Source organism: Arachis hypogaea, chromosome 10 (assembly GCF_003086295.3).
Source record: "Arachis hypogaea cultivar Tifrunner chromosome 10, arahy.Tifrunner.gnm2.J5K5, whole genome shotgun sequence".
Classification (NCBI taxonomy): Eukaryota; Viridiplantae; Streptophyta; class Magnoliopsida; order Fabales; family Fabaceae; genus Arachis; species Arachis hypogaea.
Window position 1 is genome coordinate 7,908,459 of NC_092045.1, and position 20,216 is coordinate 7,928,674.

General features: G+C 31.2%; 1 protein-coding gene across 2 annotated transcripts; it reads left to right on the plus strand.

Moving 5' to 3' along the window:
- The first annotated feature begins 8,750 nt into the window (after positions 1-8,750).
- On the plus strand, positions 8,751-19,265 carry LOC112715039 (urease). 2 transcript variants are annotated; one of them, XM_025766774.3, is made up of 19 exons: positions 8,751-8,964; positions 9,077-9,248; positions 9,860-9,933; positions 10,109-10,154; positions 10,937-11,042; positions 11,664-11,809; positions 12,611-12,721; positions 12,815-12,978; positions 13,076-13,457; positions 13,536-13,644; positions 13,877-14,016; positions 14,154-14,291; positions 14,365-14,456; positions 14,791-14,920; positions 15,016-15,174; positions 15,471-15,644; positions 15,967-16,101; positions 16,419-16,490; positions 18,820-19,265. In XM_025766774.3, the coding sequence occupies exons 2-19, from the start codon at positions 9,123-9,125 to the stop codon at positions 19,039-19,041; spliced, it is 2,526 nt and encodes an 841-aa protein (XP_025622559.1). In that variant the 5' UTR covers positions 8,751-8,964; positions 9,077-9,122; the 3' UTR covers positions 19,042-19,265. The 2 variants fall into 2 exon arrangements, 1 of the variants encoding a protein (XP_025622559.1); XR_011866420.1 differs by having other exon boundaries at positions 8,758-8,964; positions 15,959-16,101.
- The last annotated feature ends 951 nt before the right edge of the window (positions 19,266-20,216 follow it).

Here is a 20,216-nt window from a genome sequence, read left to right on the forward strand (position 1 = left end):
AGACCCTTAAATGGAGCTCAGATCCGCGACGAATTGGTCCTTGACCTGTCGGATTGGGAGATACCGTGGAAAACAAAAAAAAACTTATTTAATTTTGACTAACAAATTCTTCTTTAGAATTGACATTCATCGCAATCAAATTGGGAATATAATGTTCAATCCTATATGAACAAGATTCTTTAAATACCATATTCAATTAATTAATTTAAACAAAGTCCATTAACTACTCATGTCTCTATAAATCCAATAATTATGTTCACTACAGTACGTTTTTTCATTAATTATCGCTTCTCTCTCTCCTTTAGTTTTACTTTTCAAAAAAAATTTTTTCAAATTTGAAAAAACAAACCACAAAAACCCTTCACCTCCAACAAAGAAGAACTCCATTTTTCTTTCACCGTTCTCTTTGGCAACACCTCCTCAATCAACGACAACACAACAGTGACTTCCTTAATTTTCTGGTTCTTTCACTTATTCTTCTTCTCATTCTATCTAGTAATTGTTCTATCTCCAACTTTATCTTTCTTCTTTTCCTAATTTTATTCCCTTTTCTATAACAATGGCTTCATCTAAAGCTCCAAAAACTTCATCATCCAAAGATGAAGGGAAACAAATCTTAAATTGAAACGTTCGAACAACCCAATTTGAAAAACTGTAAGAAATAACAAAAACAAGATTGAAGAAAAAAATGATAAACCTGTACAAAAGTATGTGTTAATTTTCAGTATATTTTATCAATTTTATTGTATTTATTTGTATGATGATTTTTTGCTTTTTTAAGATGCAGGAAAAAACTACAGATATTCCAAAAAGTGGACTCCACTTGACAAAAGCTCAATATGATTTTTAATAAATGTAAGATTCAATATCTGAAATTATTTCTTTGCCAAAATTTCTTAAAATCTGATGTAATTACTCTAGTTTTACTGAATAATATTTATTTTGTCCTTAGAATGCCACATGTAAATTTGTCAAGTGAAAATGATTTTGTATTTCAAACATAGACATGCTGTCAGAGTTTTGTAAATCAGTCAAGTGATAACATATAATTTCTATTTCTCTTACCATTTCTTTTATCTCTTATGCTACCATAATCTGTTTCTAATTTCATATATATTTTTTAGAATAAAAACCCCTTTAATATTTTATTCAAGAAAAAACTGCAAATATATAAGTTCTCACATACAACAGAAGATGTATTTTTATTGCTTGAGGTGTTGTGGTGAGATGATTTCAGTATATTACAAGTTCAACAAACAAGAAGAAACATTGCATGAACTAAACCTTGTTCATGAAGCAAGAATAGAAAAAGAAATCTAATTGTAGGAAAGGATGAGTAGCACAACTATTGATATCCATAATGATCCTAAAGAACAAATGATTGTTCTTCAAAAACAAACTCATTCTCAATCTAAATCACTCGACATGTGAGTTTTTCAATTCATTTTCAATGTTCTAATTATTGAGTTAATCATTTACACCTGAATGTTTACTGAATATTAACTTCTTCATTGTATGTCTTCATTAGAGTTCCACTTCAAGTATTTGCTCCTTCTTCGGAAACCCCTATCTCAAGTCTTTTGCAAACTCAACAACCTACTGCAAAGTCTCCCATAAAGGAATATATAGAAGAAGAAGCCTATTAATGCGTAAGTATTAATTAAATTTTTTTTCTTATAGTTTTGGTGTATTTCATGTGATTTGAGGTGCATTTGGTGTTGTTTTTCTCTTTTAGTTGTAACTAGGCATCAGAATGTTATGATAGTGCTTCTGATGATTTTTTTTGCATGTTTGAGTGATTTACATGAATTTTTTTTACCTTTTTTGAGGGATTTTGTTCATGATTTGTTGTAACTAGCCCATAAAAATTTATTGTAGTACTTCTGGTGTCATTTTGTGCATGTTTGATTGAGTTGTATGTCTTTTTGAATTGACATTGTGTGATGCAATTAAGAAATAATAGCGGTGTATTTAGTTTGTATTTCGGTGTATTTCAATGAATTGAGGTGCATTTAGTGTTGTTGCATTAATTAAATTCCTTTTCTAATATTTTTGCTTCATAATTCTTTTTGTGTAATCTTGCAATCCTCCACAACCTCAACAATTTGTTGCGAAGTCTCCCACGGAGGAATATAGGGAAGAACAACCTCAACAAGAAGCTCATAAGGAAGCTTTTAAAAAAAAAACTCAACATGTAGCTCCTCCTAATGTATAAGTTCTACTTAATAAATTTTTTTAAAATATTTTCTGTACATTCTTAAATTATTTTATGTGTCACCATGTAGTCATCCACCCGCTCAAAACTTGAAAGCTGGATAATAATGGTTTCTTACAATATAATAGAAATCATAGAATTCATTTTAGAATACTTAATCCCTCCCTTCCACGTGCCCCATGCTACTCGGGTCAGAGCGTAAGCTAGTGATGCTTTCGGCTACTGGACTTTCGCCATCTAGGGTGCAGCACTCCACCGCTTCGCCTAGCAGCACGACGCTTGTATAGCTCTCCCACGTCCTATTGCAGCAAATGCTTGTCAAAAGGCATTTGTAACTAATCGTGTAGGGGATTTTGGTTTATTATTAGGTATTTTAGGTCTTTATTGGATAACGGGTAGTTTGGAATTTCGGGATTTGTTTAATGATGTATTGAATGATGACTTTGGTGCACCATCATTTAGATTTGCCTTTAGTCAATCAAGTAATGAAGCTACAATTATCCAAGAATGTGAATCACCAACTAAAATGAAAAATTCTCAAGACAACCCAGAGCTGGTTGAAAAGTTGGAACAGTTGATTGAGTTGATAAATACTGGGGTTGCTGCAGTATTAACATATGCTAAGGAGCAAAGTCCCCCACCAAAAAAGGTGCAGCCTACTCTGAGCTTTCTTGACAAGTTTAAAACTCCGGTAAAGTAAAAGGAAATACCAGAGGAACTTAAAGAGAAATGCTATCACTGGGTCACAAATATCAAGACTTATCAAGATGACAACACTAATAAGTGAAAAACGATATTCATGCTGAACCAAGAATCTTAACTTGAGGCAACTAGAATGCACTTTGCATCTTTAAAAGCCAAATCATATATTAAAAAGTTGGTAATCCTAGATTAATATACATTAATGATTTTCTTATGAGTTGTTGTGTCATATATGTAATAAGTTTGGATTTTTTTTTGTAGGTGATTTTCGCAATGTGTCTCATTTTGAACAGGAAAAAAATTAAAAGATTTGAAAAACTCATATATTGTGTCCCTCTAATATTGTGGTAAGCTCTATTACTATTAAACTTTCAGTGTATTTTAAAAATATATTGTGTGTTGAAGCTGTTTCTTTCGGTATTATTCAAATTTTGCAGAATGCCATGTCGGCGAAACATAAGGACAACTACATTGATCCAAAAACTAACAAGCCTTTCCGCATTGAAGAGTATAAGGAGTATCTATTGTTTCTGGACAAGAAAAACCTTGCATCCCATCCATTTGTAAGTTTTTATTTATAAAGTTTCTTAAATAATTCTTTTATTGGGTGTCAATTAGATTAAAATATTATTTTCTCTAGCCAAACTTTAGATATTTGTCCCAGTTTGCTATACGGACCATTGATGGCTATGAATTGCGGATGTTCTAAACAAAAATTTTTATGTCCTTAACCTATATCACAAAAAGTCTCCTTTAGAAGCTAGAACAAAAATTAATAAATTTGTTATAAATTATTTATGTGATACATATTTTCATTTTTTGTATAAATTCTCTTGTTTTTGTCTGTTGTTATCATTATATAAATTCGATGCACTTTGGTTTGAAATAAGGTGCACTGGTATTTATTTGTGTGATATTATCATTTATTCATTTTGGTGTAATTAGATGAATATACTATGTTCTACTTGATATTTGGCTTTCTTTGATTTTTAGGGCTTGATGATTTCACAAATGAAGGTGTTTGCTGGAATAAAGCCTTTGATAGATAACGATGAGGGAGTCGAAGCACCATACATTAACATCAGTGGGCAGCATACAACGTATCAATCTTTTTATCTAAGAAATTTTACTTTTTTTTTTGTTACTATCCTATTTTAATGTGTTATTTCGTTTTTGTCTTTAGCTAGAATTGTGCAATATATGTGATAAAATGACTGAAAATAATTTATCCGAAAAAAAATAAAAAAGGGAAAATACGCATGGAGGAATTGGAAACAGGTAACTATCATTAAAAATAGATAACTTTCTATTACTATATTAACAGAGTTTAATAAATAAATTTCTTTAAACTGTAGGAACAAGTTGATCATTTCAGAGTCGAATATGCTTCACTCATTCTCTTTGACAAAATAAATCAATTGAGAGATAAAGTCATTTAAGAATCTGAATCCATCAGACTCTCCAAGCCATCGGTTGCATTATTAAGTCCTTACTATAAATTTTCATCATGAGATATTAATAGTAGAAAGTTTGAATGTTGCAAATTGTTAAGAATTTTTATATTGGTTGTCTACTAAATTGTCTGTACAATGTATAGTTAAAACAAACACATATTTTGTATATTTGTAAATATTCAATCAAAGCTTTTCATAAAAATTTCTTTAAAAAATTAAACTTCTATAAACCTATCTGTACTATATTATATCATGTTAATCTGAATGAATCCAGATTCACAAAAATGCAGAAAAAGAAGAATAATTTCTATGATATATCGAATTGCTACACCAAATACATCGAAAGCTATTCAAATAATAATAAACACCGAGAATGCTTACAATTTTTTCTGTAAATTTTCATGGGAAGATATAGAAATTGTGTAGGTTGAATTTCTACATTGCTTAACTATTGAATTGTCTGTGTACTGTATATTTAAAACAAACAAATCCCTTGAAAAAACTAATTTCAAAACAAATAGTAACATGGTAAAATGGAATAAAATAAGAAAATATAAAAAGTAAACCTCATTTCCATAAAAAAATATTATATAGATTACACTGAAACTGTGTTACAAAATACTGAAATGCCTTCAAATAAATATCGAGAAATCTATCTTATTTTCTTGAATTTTTGAACTGATAATTCATAATATGTCCATGATAATGACTAAAATTTGACTACACCACAAATCAACCATTTAAAAGGTTCAACTGCAAAAAGTAAATCATATATTAGCACAATTATTAACATGCACAAATTCAATTTTTTCTATTTAAAGCACAACACTTTTACCTCACTTAGAGCTTTCTTTTTCTTTTTCTTTGAAACTTTTGCAATCTGTTTTTTTCGTATTTGATTCCAATCTATTTTTAGGACGGTCTCTTGTTGTCATGCGTGGAGGATTTTGAAACTCGTTAATATCTTCCAACGAAGCATCTTTGTGAGATAACAGATATTTTTCTTTGCTTTTGACTTTATATTCTTGCATCTCAATCATCGGATTATCATAAGCGCAGTGCAGAATCGCTGTTAACTCCTCATTTTGTGATGCAAATTCACAAATATTTTGTGACCGAAATACCAAATAGTCAAATCTTCTATTTCTTGGCTCCAGTAAAGACTCGTCATGGCTACTCTTGATATGTGTGTGTGCCTCGTCTTTACGTTCTTACTTCGTCATTCTAATATATATCTTGGTGACATTTTATCTACTAGCTCAAAACTTAACGCGCTCAGAGAATGACAGCACAATATCTCCGTTGACTTAAATAATAAGCACTGGCATTTAACTTCAGCTGATATCCCATCATATGTAACCACAAACTTGTTGAATGTTGAGTTAGAAACCTGTTCTACAATTTCATATACCGTAAAATCTAGAGCGAACTATGTTAATCTTGTGATGCAATTCACCTTTCCTCTAAATTGTACATAGAATTCTCTAAACTTCTTATGAGTATACACATGCTGAAATTTAGCTTCTATTGATGATATTATATACACTGAAAGTAGTTTCAAAAAACACAAACTAAAACAACAAATTACTTATTTGTATTGTAAGTAGTATCGAATGAAATAACATCTCAAAAATTCTCACAAGCAGCCTTGCTTCTTGCGTCGGTCCAAAAAACAATCTTAATTGACCAATCAACCTTAAGTTCAAGCTCGAAAAAGAAATTATTATTCTTTTCTTTCATTCTTAATAAGTATTTTTCAAATTCATTTGCATTCTCTAGTTCCGAAACATTACACACTTCTCTCGTAATGTAATTTCTCACATCTTTTTCAATAAAACTTAATTCATGATGACTTCTTATTGCTGTCACAAATGATTGATATATTTTGCTTGGTCTGATTCTAGTTTTGTCGTTATTCTCAATTGTACAGTGTACAGACATGCTTAATTACCTGTGCCATTTAAGCATCTTTGTTTGATTTGGACAGCACGAATGTGAATGATACAACACAACCTTAAAAACGATCCAAACACCAACATCCTTTAATATATGTATATAAATTCTTGTAGGACAATTTAATCCACCTGAGGGATTTGTCTTCTGAGTTGGAGATAGTTCAATTTCCATTTTCCCTCTCTGCTATATGTAATCAATTTGTTCTTAATTTCATTTGTCTTCTTATTTGTATTCTGAATTTTCGTAGAAAAATCTGCAAGTTTACAATAATCTTTGTAAAATTTTTCAGCTTCTTCAAGCATGTTAAAAATCATCCCAACCTTTGGCACAAGCTACTCATTAACATCACACAAAAATTGAAAAAATACCGAACGTATTTAAAAAAATAATTTATAATTCTAAATGCACTAAAACTGAGAACGAAACAAATATATCAAAATAATAATTCAAATTCAAAACTCCTGCATTACATTCAAATTCAAACAATTAACCATGAACAATAATTTCAAAAACAAAAACAAAATTATTCAACTACAAAATCATAAACTGCTAAAAAACTATATTAACTAGATTCGAACCACATTTCAACCACTTGATTCGATTAAAAAGAATAATCCAATTCACCCTAGTTTAATTGACAGCCTGAACTTGAAAATACTCCAAACCAAATTATAATTTCAAATGCACCGAAACTAAAAACGAAGCAGATTCATCAAAATAATATTTCAGATTCAAAACTCATATATTACATTCAAATTCGAATCATCAACTATGAACATCAATTTTCTCAAACAAAAACAAAATTATTTAACTACCGAATCATAAACTACAAACGAATTACATTAACTAGATTCGAACCACACCTCAGCCACTTGATTCAATTCAAAACAATAATCCAATTCGTCCTGGTTCAATTGACAGTTTGAACTTGAATCATTTATTGTCTTCGAAAACAAAATACCTATTCAAACCTGATTTCACTACTTGATTTCAAAAAATTGATCCAGGCCTTCAAACCAGATAAAGGAATATTAATCTTGGACGAAAAAAACACAAAAAACGAAAATAACCCAAAAAAAGAAGAGAATGCATAAAAGGAAGAGAACATAGAGAATGCAGAAAATACTGAGAAAATTCAAAAAAGCAAACAAAATCCAAATAAAAAAGACAGTTATATATAATCGTGCGTTAAGTCAAAAGTTTGTTAGAGGTAGTGGCACGTGAATATTAGACTTGGTTTGTTAAATGACTTGAATGTAGAGATTAATTAAATCTATTTTTCTTTCATTTTTTTCATAAAAATAAATTTAAAAAATTTTGATTAAAATAATAAAAAATTACATCTCTTATTAATATTTTTATATTTTTTTATAAAAAAATATAAAATACATTAATTTAATATTTTTGCATAATAAACATAATACTTAGGCTGGGTTTGGTAAAGCTTTTTCAGGAGGTGCTTCACGTCATTTTGTGTTTGGTAAATTAAAAAGTTCAAGTGCTTGTGCTTGCGGCTTTTAAAAGTTAGGGGTGCTTTTGAAAGCACCTAGCAGGGAGCTTTTCAAAGCTGGCTTATGCTTACCAAATTTTTTTCATTTTCCCGCACATATTTCCCGTTATTATATTGCCATTAAAATCTTCATATATTTCTAACTTCTCTTCCTAACCTTCATAAAATCTAACACAATCTTCATATATTTTTTATTTTTCAACCTAATCTTCACAAATTTCAACACAAATACATCTCTATCACATATTAGGTATGAACTTCTATCTATTTATATTATTTTTTTTGCGTTAATTTTGTATTTTTTCAGTAGATCTATTATCTTTGTTTGTTTTTTTCTGTTCTTTGAAACGGGAAGAGGTTGATGAAAACCAATCATAAAATTTTTTTTTGCATGAGTATTAGTCCAAATTATAATAACAACATGTATATACATATGTAAATATAGATATATAATCATAAGAGTAGTTTATTTGAGATATTTGTCCCATTTTTTATGATCTGTAAAGGTGAGCCAATATACATAGGTGGATAATGAACGTACCCAGTACTAACATTGGATTACATACAAATTTTATGATACTTATATAAAATTTTAAAGTTAAAAAATAGAATAATTTATTTATTATATTTATGTTTATTATGAATTTTTTATTTTAACATTATTTTATTTTAAAATATTATATAAAATTTTAAAGAATTTGAAAAAAAATTATTTTTTTGTTATAAACATGTTTATTATAATTTTTTCAACTTTTAAAAGCTGTTTTACCAAACATAATTATGGTGCTTGTATTTATTAAAAGTCATTTTTAATTTGATTTTACCAAACGTAAGTGCTGCCGCTTTTAAAAAGCTGTCTTTTAAAAGACAGCTTTCATAAGCTACTTTTAAAAAGTAAAATCTTTACCATACTAAGCCTTAGTGTTGTTAGCCAAGTAATCCTAAACAAACCCAGCCAAAATTCGATGAGCATCCTACAAACGACATGTTAGTGTGAGAAAGGAGAAATGAGAAATGAATTGTTTACAATTTACATGGCTTGGACTTTGATTCATCAATCACGCGTTACTTCCAGTGCTCCATTATCAAAGCTCTTCCACAACAATTCAACCTTTCTTTTTTCTCTGGTAAGAACAATCACTCTCGTTCTTCATTATTTTATTTCAGAATCAGAATGTGAATCTAGCCAGTACTTTCGCTTTCGTGTTTTTTTATTTACTAATACTGAAATTTCCTCAGTTACTAGTAGTATTTCGTTGAGGACTTTTATCGAACACTTAGAGAAATGAAACTGAGTCCAAGAGAGATAGAGAAGCTAGAACTGCACAATGCTGGATTCCTTGCACAGAAACGCCTTGCTCGTGGTTTAAGACTCAATTATACCGAAGCTATTGCTCTTATAGCAACACAGGTAGTTTTGCTTCTCTGCCTTTTTTTTAAATCTTTTTTGCATGAGAAGTTTTGTAATCTGTTAAGGATTCCACTGTCAATTGCATACAGAAGCCAAAATCTTAACCCTTTGAAGGTTGATATATTATATATGATATGGTTTAATTTAATTTGTCCAAATGGAGTTGGTTTAAGTGGTACATACTTAGGGTGCGTTGGTTTCTGATTTCATAAAGTAATTTTACAACTTGATTTCTTTCTCTTTTTTTTTCTTTAATCTTTTTTATTATTAGTTTATACATTATAATCAAATTCTTGAAGTTGATTTCTTTTTTCAGTAAAAATAAATAAATAAATAAGCACACTGAAACAAAGGCACCATTAATTTCCTTAAACAAGGTCTCAAGTTATACATAAAATTCAAAGACGTGAAAGTTGTTTTCTTTTTTTCTGTAAGAAATTGCTGAAACAAACAAACCCTTAATTTAATTACTGCGGATTGAGTAAATCCCCACTAAGAGAGCTAGCTTTACCATGAAAAAGATTCTAAAGTTCAACATGATTGTCTCATGTTGAAGATACCTGTGATTTTGGGAAATATATAATTTAATTTTTGTTTTTCATATTCCATAGATTCTGGAATTTGTTCGCGATGGTGAGAAGACTGTGGCAGAACTAATGTGCATTGGGAGAGAACTCTTAGGAAGGTACTATGTCAATTTAGGTTATCTGGTGATGATTGCCTATGCTTGCTAATCATAATTATTATTACTAGTTTGAGATTTCATCTCTTTGAATTGATATTGTTCGGTAGTATCAGAAGAGGAATGAACAAGTTCTCTAGTCTTTAAAAATTTTGTCCTCACACCTTTTATTCAACAGGAGACAAGTTCTTCCTTCTGTTCCACATCTCTTGGATGCTGTTCAGGTAATGTGGCTATATTTTTAAAAGAGAAAAGCTTAAGGGCCAGAAGAATTTATTGGTTTTTATCAGCATTTTTAGCCTTTAGTCCAATTCCTTTAGTCTAGCAATCCAACAACATACTTTTAGGCCACACTTTTAAACATTGCCGGCTAACTGCTGGCTAAAAACAATAAATTATGCTGGTTAACTTGTTACTGTGAGATGTTGGAGAATATTTGAAAATGCCTGTAAACTAATCTAGAGCATATCCAAAGTATATTGTGGACTCAATTAATTCAATTAATCTTCTAATTGAGTAGGAAAATCTTAGAAATCATTAATGATGTTAGTGGAATTGGGCCTGTACTACTAATACTAGGTTACTAGTATTTGATCTATTCATTAGTTTAATTAAGAGGTATTAGGATTTGATTTTTGTATCCTGTCATCCATCAACAATGTATTCAGTGTTATATGTGTTTTATCTTTCTGTGTTTCCGTGACCCTAAATTCTTCACAATTCTTCAAGATTGGCAATCTTCATGTCTAGTGCCAAGAATACAACAATGACAACAATAATAACCAAGCATTGTAACTAGGCGGAATTTACCTTGTATATGTGATTTAAATCAGATTTGCGAACAAAATTCTTAATATATTTTGACCCTCGTTATTCTCGTTAATATGGCTCTTAAAACCTAAAAGGATAAAACTATACAAGTAGGTCAATCCTTTTGTAATGTGTTAGTACATTTTAGACTCCCTCATCCTCCTGGTGTCATCTTATTCCATAAATTTGAATGTAGGTTGAAGCCACTTTTCGTGATGGGACTAAGTTAATCACTGTTCATGACCCAGTTGCTTGCGAGAATGGAAACCTTGAGAAAGCATTGTTTGGTTCTTTTCTTCCAGGTATGCCTTGTATATGATCTTAAAGATAGATGTTTCATTATATATCTACTTAATGCTTCCATTTCTAAGCATCTTTTTCTCTAATCAAATGTTGCATGTACCGTCTTTGCAGATTAACAAGATAGGAGTTTTACAAACTATTTCTTTTATAATTTTATTTGTACTTAACCCCTGATTAAAATTCTTATATAATTTTTAGTTGTTGATTAAGATCAATATTTCTAATTTTTTAGGCAAAGGAGAATTCTGTTGTCTTGTTTATATATAAATGTAGTGGGAGACAAAATTGTTATCAGCTAATTTGAAGCATTTTTCCCCCCGAAAAGATCATTGATTTGCCGAGAACTCCAATAGTGTGTGCTTTTAATTTAAATAGTGATTATATGTTGTAAGGCAAGAAAACTTATATAGATAAGCCAATATATATTCCTGTCTCTCTATTGTGCACCCAAAATATCTTGCAATAGCATTATAGTGCTCAGACTGCAAGTTTTCAATCACCTGTAATGCAGTTTGATATTGGAGAACTTTTTTTTTAGTTGAGTTACAAAACTGCAAAGCACAAATTGAAGCCTTACTTACATTAACATTTTCATTGATGCATGGAAACTGTGTTCACAGTACCTTCACTTGACAAGTTTCCCGATAATGAAGAAGATGATAGAATTCCAGGCGAAATAATATGTAGAGGTGGAAGCCTAGTTCTTAACCCTGGAAGGAAGGCTGTACTTCTCAAAGTTGTCAACAAGGGAGACAGACCAATTCAGGTGTTTGCTTACAAATGACAAACATGTCTGATAAATTTATGCATCTTTGTTTATTTTTCTTGAGAATGGGAAACTTATTCATGCCATGTTAAAAATGTTTGGAATATGCAATAATTTATCTTAGTGCCAACACTTCTAATTGCAGCAATATAAACTGTGCACAAATTGAATATCTTAAGTGTTTTCAATCAATGCTACTCAGTTGGTACTAGTTATGTAAAATGGTTTTCGGATCTATTATCGAGGGATGTATGACAATATGTATTGTGAGCAAGTGCATCTTGTTGATCCCTCTGATCCAGCAATGCACCATCTTTCGGCTATACTTATTTCAAAAAGTAGAGGCTTTTGAGTTTTTCTTGTTAATTTTATATTTCAGTAAATAGTGAAGCTTGTCTAAATATCGTCCTAAAGAGTTTAGTTTCTGAAAAAGAATAATTGCTACATGGACATCAGATATCAGCCACCCATTTAGGAATATAGAATAACTCTATATTCACATTTATGAAAAAAAGTGCATAAACAATATAATCAAACTAAATTTACATTTATAATTAAACTTTATAAACAATATAATCCAAATACAAATAAAATACAAAAATACAGTGATGGCTGATTGGTGGATGAGATACCTACTATTATTTCATGATCATTTCCTTATTTTAACTGGGATTAGGGTTTCACTTTCATTATTTACATAGATAGTATCCTCTCTTGTAAACACATCCAATTCTATCAGAATAATAGCTAAAACTTAAAATCTCATTATCAACCACTTTATAACATTCTGAAAAATTTCAGGTTGGCAGTCACTACCATTTTATTGAAGTAAATCCCTACTTAACCTTTGATAGAAAGAAAGCATATGGCATGCGCCTCAATATAGCTGCAGGGACTGCAACACGCTTTGAGGTGGAATTCTAAATCATGATCAGTTTTCAAATTTGATATAGTAATTGGAATGCATATTTCTTTGAATTTTTTACTCTTTTATACATTTGATAGCCCGGGGAATGTAAAAGTGTTGTACTTGTAAGCATTGGAGGTAACCAAATCATCAGAGGAGGTAATAACATTGCCGATGGGCCAGTTACTGTTTCCAATTGTGTAGCAGCCATGGAGGCTGTGAAGACACGACAATTCGGGCATATGGAAGAGGAAAATGCAAGGTTTATGATTTGTTATTGATGCAGTTTATATAACTTTTCCTGCATCTTTGTCAAGAGTGAATGAAAATTTCTCAAATGTCAAATTTGAATTTCCCAGGGAAGGTATTACTGGGGAAGATGATTCACTTACTACGGAAATTCCTCTAGAGGAATATGCTAACAAGTATGGCCCTACTACTGGTGACAAAATCCGTCTTGGTGATACTGACTTGTTTGCGGAAATTGAAAATGATTTTACTGCCTATGGTGATGAATGTGTTTTCGGAGGGGGGAAAGTCATAAGAGATGGAATGGGTCAGTCATGCGGCCATCCATCTGCTCACTGCTTGGATACTGTTATAACAAATGCTATGATAATCGATTATACTGGAATTATCAAGGCAGATATTGGTATCAAAGATGGCCGAATCATCTTGATTGGAAAAACAGGAAATCCAGACATCATGAATGGAATACTTCCAAATAATATGATCATTGGGGTAACTTCCCTTAACTATATTGGACACAGCAAGTTGAATTGCTATGATACAATTTAAACTCACATCTTCTATTTTTAGGCTAACACTGAAGCTATTGCTGGAGAGGGTTTGATTGTAACAGCTGGGGCCGTAGATTGTCATGTGCATTTTATATGCCCTCAATTAGCATATGAAGCCATATCAAGTGGTGAGTTTCATAAGTGGAAATAACCTCTACTGAAAGTCGCGGTTACATTTATTTCAAATATTTAACATGTCCTAGTGTGCTGGGAGATACTTGTGATTGGTTCACCGTGCTTCAATATTTTTATCATATTTTGTATTGAAACTCTAGTCTCTATTTGATTTCTTATTAGTTTGGCAATTTTCTTTCTTTCACCAAATTATTAATTGGGATCCTTTTTCTACCTTGTGTATAGGTATCACTACATTAGTTGGAGGAGGAACAGGACCAGCTGATGGAACACGTGCTACTACTTGTACGCCGGCTCCAATTCAGATGAAAATGATGCTGCAATCAACGGATGACCTGCCTCTAAACTTTGGTTTCACAGGCAAAGTGTGTTTTCTTTTGTTTGATGTATAAAATTGTGCTTCTTCTTTTTGAAGCACAAATTTTCTTGTTTTGTGAAGAATATAGAATCTCTTTCTACTTTCAAAATTCAATTAAAGTAAACCTTCTGTTTGTTGCTTCAGGGGAACAGTGCTAAGCCTGAGGACCTACATGACATAATCAGGGCAGGAGCTATGGGACTGAAGCTGCATGAGGATTGGGGAACTACACCTGCTGCAATAGATAGTTGTTTAACCATTGCGGAACAATATGATATCCAGGCACATCTCACTTATTATATTCACTTATTTACTATTGTATATTTGATTGATTTATTAACTTTTGTTATACCAGGTTAATATACATACTGACACGTTGAATGAATCTGGATTTGTGGAACATACAATTGATGCATTTAAAGGAAGAACTATTCATACTTATCACAGGTATAGACTATCTTTGAACTGCTTTTCTTTTTATTTTTTCCTAACAAAAAATAATTTTGTATAAAAGCAGAGACATGTATATGCTATAGAAAGAGGAATTAATGGAGATGATATATAATTTGACTGCAAAATCGGTGATTGGTTTAAACCTTTGCTTTTCCCATTATATAATACTAGTTCTATACTTGTCCTATGCCTTCACATATATTTATCTGTTTGTCTCTGAACCTCTTCTTTCTGGCCCACAGAAGTTGATGAGGGTGTGGTTTTCATTCTTTGTTTACCCATGTTGATAGATCAATTCTTTAATTTTATCTGTTGTTTTCTTGGGCAGTGAAGGTGCAGGCGGTGGCCATGCTCCTGATATCATCAAAGTATGTGGTGTGAAGAATGTTTTGCCCTCATCAACAAACCCCACACGCCCCTATACGTCTAATACCATAGATGAGCATCTTGACATGTTGGTATGAACCTTGACATGTTGGTTTGAAGCAAAATTACCAAGAAGTAATGTAGCTTGTGCAATTTGCTTCTGAATTTAGAGTTCAATGATGTACAGATGGTATGTCATCATCTCGATAAGAATATTCCAGAGGATGTAGCTTTTGCCGAATCAAGGATCAGAGCCGAAACAATTGCTGCTGAAGATATTTTGCATGATATGGGGGCAATTAGCATAATATCTTCTGATTCACAGGCTATGGGTCGAATTGGCGAGGTCCTTCCTTTATTTAATTAGTGCATCAATTTAAGACATAACTCTAGACTCTTCTATCATGGAAAATAGAAATATAATGCTGGATAGTGCCGAATTAAATCTTTATATGAAATGATGTGTTCTTGTAGCATTTTTCTCAATTTCTTAAAATATCTCTATGCTATTATCTCATTTAAAAAATTGTGTGGAATACTAACTATGAATGTCTCAAATTTCTCCAGTAAAAATTACTCATGAAAATCAAGATTAATTTTTTGATCCTAGGGAATGTGATGTTGGATTGGTTTCTTCCTTAGGTTATTAGTAGAACATGGCAAACTGCCAGTAAGATGAAGTTGCAAAGAGGACCACTTAAACCTGGTGATTTGGACAATGACAATGACAACTGTCGGATCAAACGATATGTTGCAAAGTACACTATAAATCCAGCTATAGCAAATGGCTTCTCTCAACACATTGGTTCAGTTGAGGTATGATGTTTAAATGTTTAGTGCTTTATCAATCTAACCAAGAATTTTCCAGGGCAAAATACATGCAGAATTTGTGTCATTTCCCATGAAAAGACATGAATGCAAATGTCATGTTTGAGGTATTTAGTGGGTAGTGCCAGTTATACAGCACTAGTATTTAGTGGCTCTTATTGTAACTTTCTCTAAGTAGTTTGCCGCGCTTTTTTTTTTTGGTTTAATTTAACTTAATTGAGGTATTAAAAGTTGGGGTTAAAGCTGATGCTGATCCTTTTTTATTTTTTATATATTATTCCAAGTGCCACATTCATATCCAGTTTTGCAGGTGGGGAAGTTAGCTGATCTTGTGTTATGGAAGCCGTCATTTTTTGGAGCAAAACCAGAAATGGTAATCAAAGGTGGGGAGGTTGCATGGGCTAACATGGGTGACCCAAATGCGAGCATCCCAACCCCCGAACCGGTAAAATTTTTAAGTCTATTTTTTAAAGAGCGTTCCGCTTTGTTTAGGGTTGTAGTTTGTGGTTAATGCTAAAAACTTACACATTAACTAGCCTGACATGAATTTTATTGAAATAATTCGGGGTTTAGAGGGGATGAAAGGAAACTGAAGGGCTTGAACTGTAAAGTGAAGTTCTTTTTACTCTTTAAACCCTTTTCTTTTATCCCTTCCCCGCCAAAACTCTCAACTCACAAATACGATCTTAGTCTACACTTCATTACTTGTTTGTTTTCTCCATGGAACTAGTTCAAACTAAACTATGAAACACAATTATGTAGGTCATAATGAGGCCTATGTTCGTAGCCTTCGGCAAGGCTAGCAGTGCACACTCTATTGCTTTCGTGAGCAAGGTATGCAACCCCTCTTTTTCTCTATCTTTTGCAAGAGATTGGATCCCTCATTAAATTTTAAATAATTTTGTGACGCATAATTTTCACGATTAATTTAATTACTCTATTAGTCTCTGGGGTACTGCTCAATTTAGTTCCTATAAGATTAGTCATTTTGGTCCTTTACTTTTAATTGGATTAAATTAGTTCCCATAGATTACTAACGTGAAGCAAATCAGACCAGAATTTGTTATCACACCGTTAACACGTACTGACGTGGCATGTTTAGTGACATGAAGGAGTCTGCGCTAAACAAAAAATGCTAATTTAGTCCCTGTATGTAACACTGAATCATTTTGGTCCTATACTTTTAATTGAACCAAAAATTAGTCCTTGTATGTTACCATTGGAATCAATTGGTCCTCTCTTCTTGGAAGCTAGCAATTGTTGTGTTGATTGCAAGTTTTAGGTTATTTTGTGCGCACAAAATGTTAATTTCAAGTAGGTTTTTATGGAAAAATATCTTATTCCAAATTAAGTAAAGACACCTTCGATATATGATTTATGTTAGCACAGTTCCAATTTATGATTTATTAAATATGAATACAAGGCAAACTATAAACGAGTACAATTTTACACAAAAAAGACCATAACTTTTATAATCACCTGGACATAGTTTCCAAAAGATCATCATAGTAGATTATGAAAGTTATGAATTCTGTGTGTTTGTAAATTTTAATCATTTACAGCTAGTTTTGATATTCATATTAATATATCAGAAATCGGCAATGCGGTAACATAAATCTCATCTATAAAAGGCTACTTGACATAAAAAATAACCCGAAACTTACAATCAACACAACAGCTGCTAGCTTTCAAGAGGAAGAGAGGACGAATTTGACTCCCTTGGTAACTTAGGCTGCGTGAGAATAAGACACAAAGGACAGAGACACAAATTTTAGTGTTCTTGTATTTTGTTTGGTAATAAACTAGAAAAAAAATTATGAAAGCCTAATTTATTCTCATTTTTTTCATTCAAAAAATTTGAGAAAATATATAATTATGAAAAATTAACAAGAATATGAAAGAAAAAATGAAAAATAAGTGGTGTCCCTTGTTAGTGTCTCTGTATCCTTCCTGTTAGGATAGATACAAAATATACTAATTCAGTGTCTCTAGATACAATATTTCTATCTATGTTTCATCTTTCAAATATGATTTTGTGTTTTTGTATTCCTATCTCAATATCCCGTACCTGTAAACAAACGTAGCCTTACAAACTAATTTGGTTAAGTACAAATGCCAAAATGACTCAATCTTGTTACACACAAGAACTAGATTGAGCATTTTTCATTTAGCACGGACTTCTATGCAGAAAATTTTCTGCCACATCAGCATGTGTATAATGGCAAGATCTCGAATTTTATTCGAGAGACTAATTTGATTCTAAGATAAAAAAAAAATATAAAAAATTATTCTCGTCCTTACTAAACTAAAACAATAATCTTAAGAGTATTTGTCTTTTGGAATATTCTACTATTCATCATAAACAAACACAAAATCGACTATTCGGAGAATATTTCACAATTTTTATAAAAAAATAGTAAATTAGGACCTAGTTGAAAATTTGTATCTAATATAGAGACTCAGTTACAAATTTTTAAACTGTAACGTCTTAATCCAAAATTTGGTAAAACTATAAGGATCGATAGAATAATTAAGCCATAATTTAAACTATATTACCCATTTGTTACCTATAAGCGAAATTAATGGATGAAAACACACGCAAGACAGTCATGTAAATTTCAAAATGAGAAGAGTTATTTCCCTAATTCCCTTTTAGATAGACGCATACACAAAGAACAACCATGCTACGTGTATACTAAAATCAGCCACTAAAATTAACCACTAATATAAAATACATGTTGAAATATAAATATACAGTAAAATAAATTAAATCACACATGTATTTATACATAAATATATTGGTGACTAATTTTAGTGACTAATTTTGCTATACAAATAGCATTTTGTACAAAGATTATACGTTCCTAAAGCACATATATATCTACAATCGCTTATTTTCATTTGTAAAATGATTGGGAGCCCTAACTTATCTTCCTAATTATTCTCCTAATTTTTAAATATTTTCTTTATGTTTTTAAAAAATAACACATATATTTGAATTTTTTAGTAGTTTAATTGTGAGCAAGCTTTAAATATACTCTAGAAACATAGAAGTATTTATCCAGTTGAGAACACACACACCCTGCACATCCACGTTTTTTTTCCCTCTCCAAAGGCAGACATTGACGCCACAATGTCGATTTGTTGGTATGTTTGCAAGCAGGCTGCTTCACGGAACAAAGTAAAAGACTTGTATGGACTTCACAAGAGAGTGGAAGCCGTTGAGAATGTGAGGAGGCTCACCAAACTTGACATGAAACTCAATGACTCTCTCCCGGAGATCACTGTCGATCCAGAATCATACACCGTTACAGCGGACGGAGAGGTTCTAGCCTGCTCTCCGGCCACGACCATTCCCCTTTCTAGAAATTACTTCCTCTTTTGATCTCAAATTTCACATTTTGTTTATTCCGGTTTGTATGAACCTCTTGTGTAATAAACTTTCGGTCTTAGGATGTATCATTCGTCAAGCTGCACTGCCTTCAACATGATTGATGATGTACTTTTTTTCCTTCACAATCCCTTCGGTATGATTCATTTGAACTTAAATTACAGTACAGAAATGAAAAATGATGCATTAGATGCATCATGCATCATGCAGTTTCGAAATAATATAATCTCGGGTTCTGCTATTTCAATATCAAGAACTATTTTACAACTACTACAAGAATACATAGTAAAAGGTACGCAAAATACGTTAACTAAAAAGTTAATTTGAAAACAAAAATCAAAAGGTGATTTTTTTGATACCCAATTAATTTGAGGGTATGGTCCCTTCTTATATGTTTCAATTAATTGGTGACATGTGTATTCATTAATTTCAATCAGCAAATGAATTTTTAATTTTTAAAAATAAAAATTAATAAATTTAATACATGTATAAAATACTGTATATATACATATCTTAATATACTGTACATATATTTAAGTTCGGTTAAATCAAACCACCATACGTGGTAAATCTCAAATAAATTATTTAAAAAAAATTAGAATTGAATCATTGTATATGTTGCTGGAGAAAGAGGGAAGAACATAAAACCTAATTCTTTTCATCTAATTTTGTTTTTTTCTCTTTTTTATATTAAAAAAATGCGTTTTCGTCTTCTGTGTTTTTATTGAAGAAAAAAAAGAGAACAATAAAAAGATCGATCGATTGTTCTGGGTTACGGTAACAAGATCGATGACTTTTGAAGATTAGAAGGAGAAAAAAGAAGGTATATCCTTAGAGTGAAGGAGAGGGAAGAAAACGAAAACGAATTTTTTCTGTGAATATAGAAAAGAGAGAAGACGAAATTAGATGAAAAAGGTTAGGGTTCTATATTCTTCCCTTTTTTTTCAGCAGCATATATAATAACCCAATTCTAATTCTTTTTCTTTTTTCTCTTTAAAATAATTTATTTAAAGTTTAGCACATATGGTGGTTTGATTTAACTAAACTTAAATGTATGTACAGTATATTAACTATTAAGATATGTATATATAAAGTATTTTATACATATATTAACCAAACTTAAATGAATGTACAGTGTATTAAGATATCTATATATACAATATTTTATA

Bases quoted from the DNA above. Each gene is read 5' to 3' on its own strand.
- LOC112715039 (XM_025766774.3), top strand. From the start codon at position 9,123: ATGAAACTGAGTCCAAGAGAGATAGAGAAGCTAGAACTGCACAATGCT. The intron at 9,249-9,859 runs GTAGTTTTGCTT...CATATTCCATAG, and splicing joins TTGCTCTTATAGCAACACAG to ATTCTGGAATTTGTTCGCGA. The intron at 12,979-13,075 runs GTTTATGATTTG...TGAATTTCCCAG, and splicing joins ATGGAAGAGGAAAATGCAAG to GGAAGGTATTACTGGGGAAG.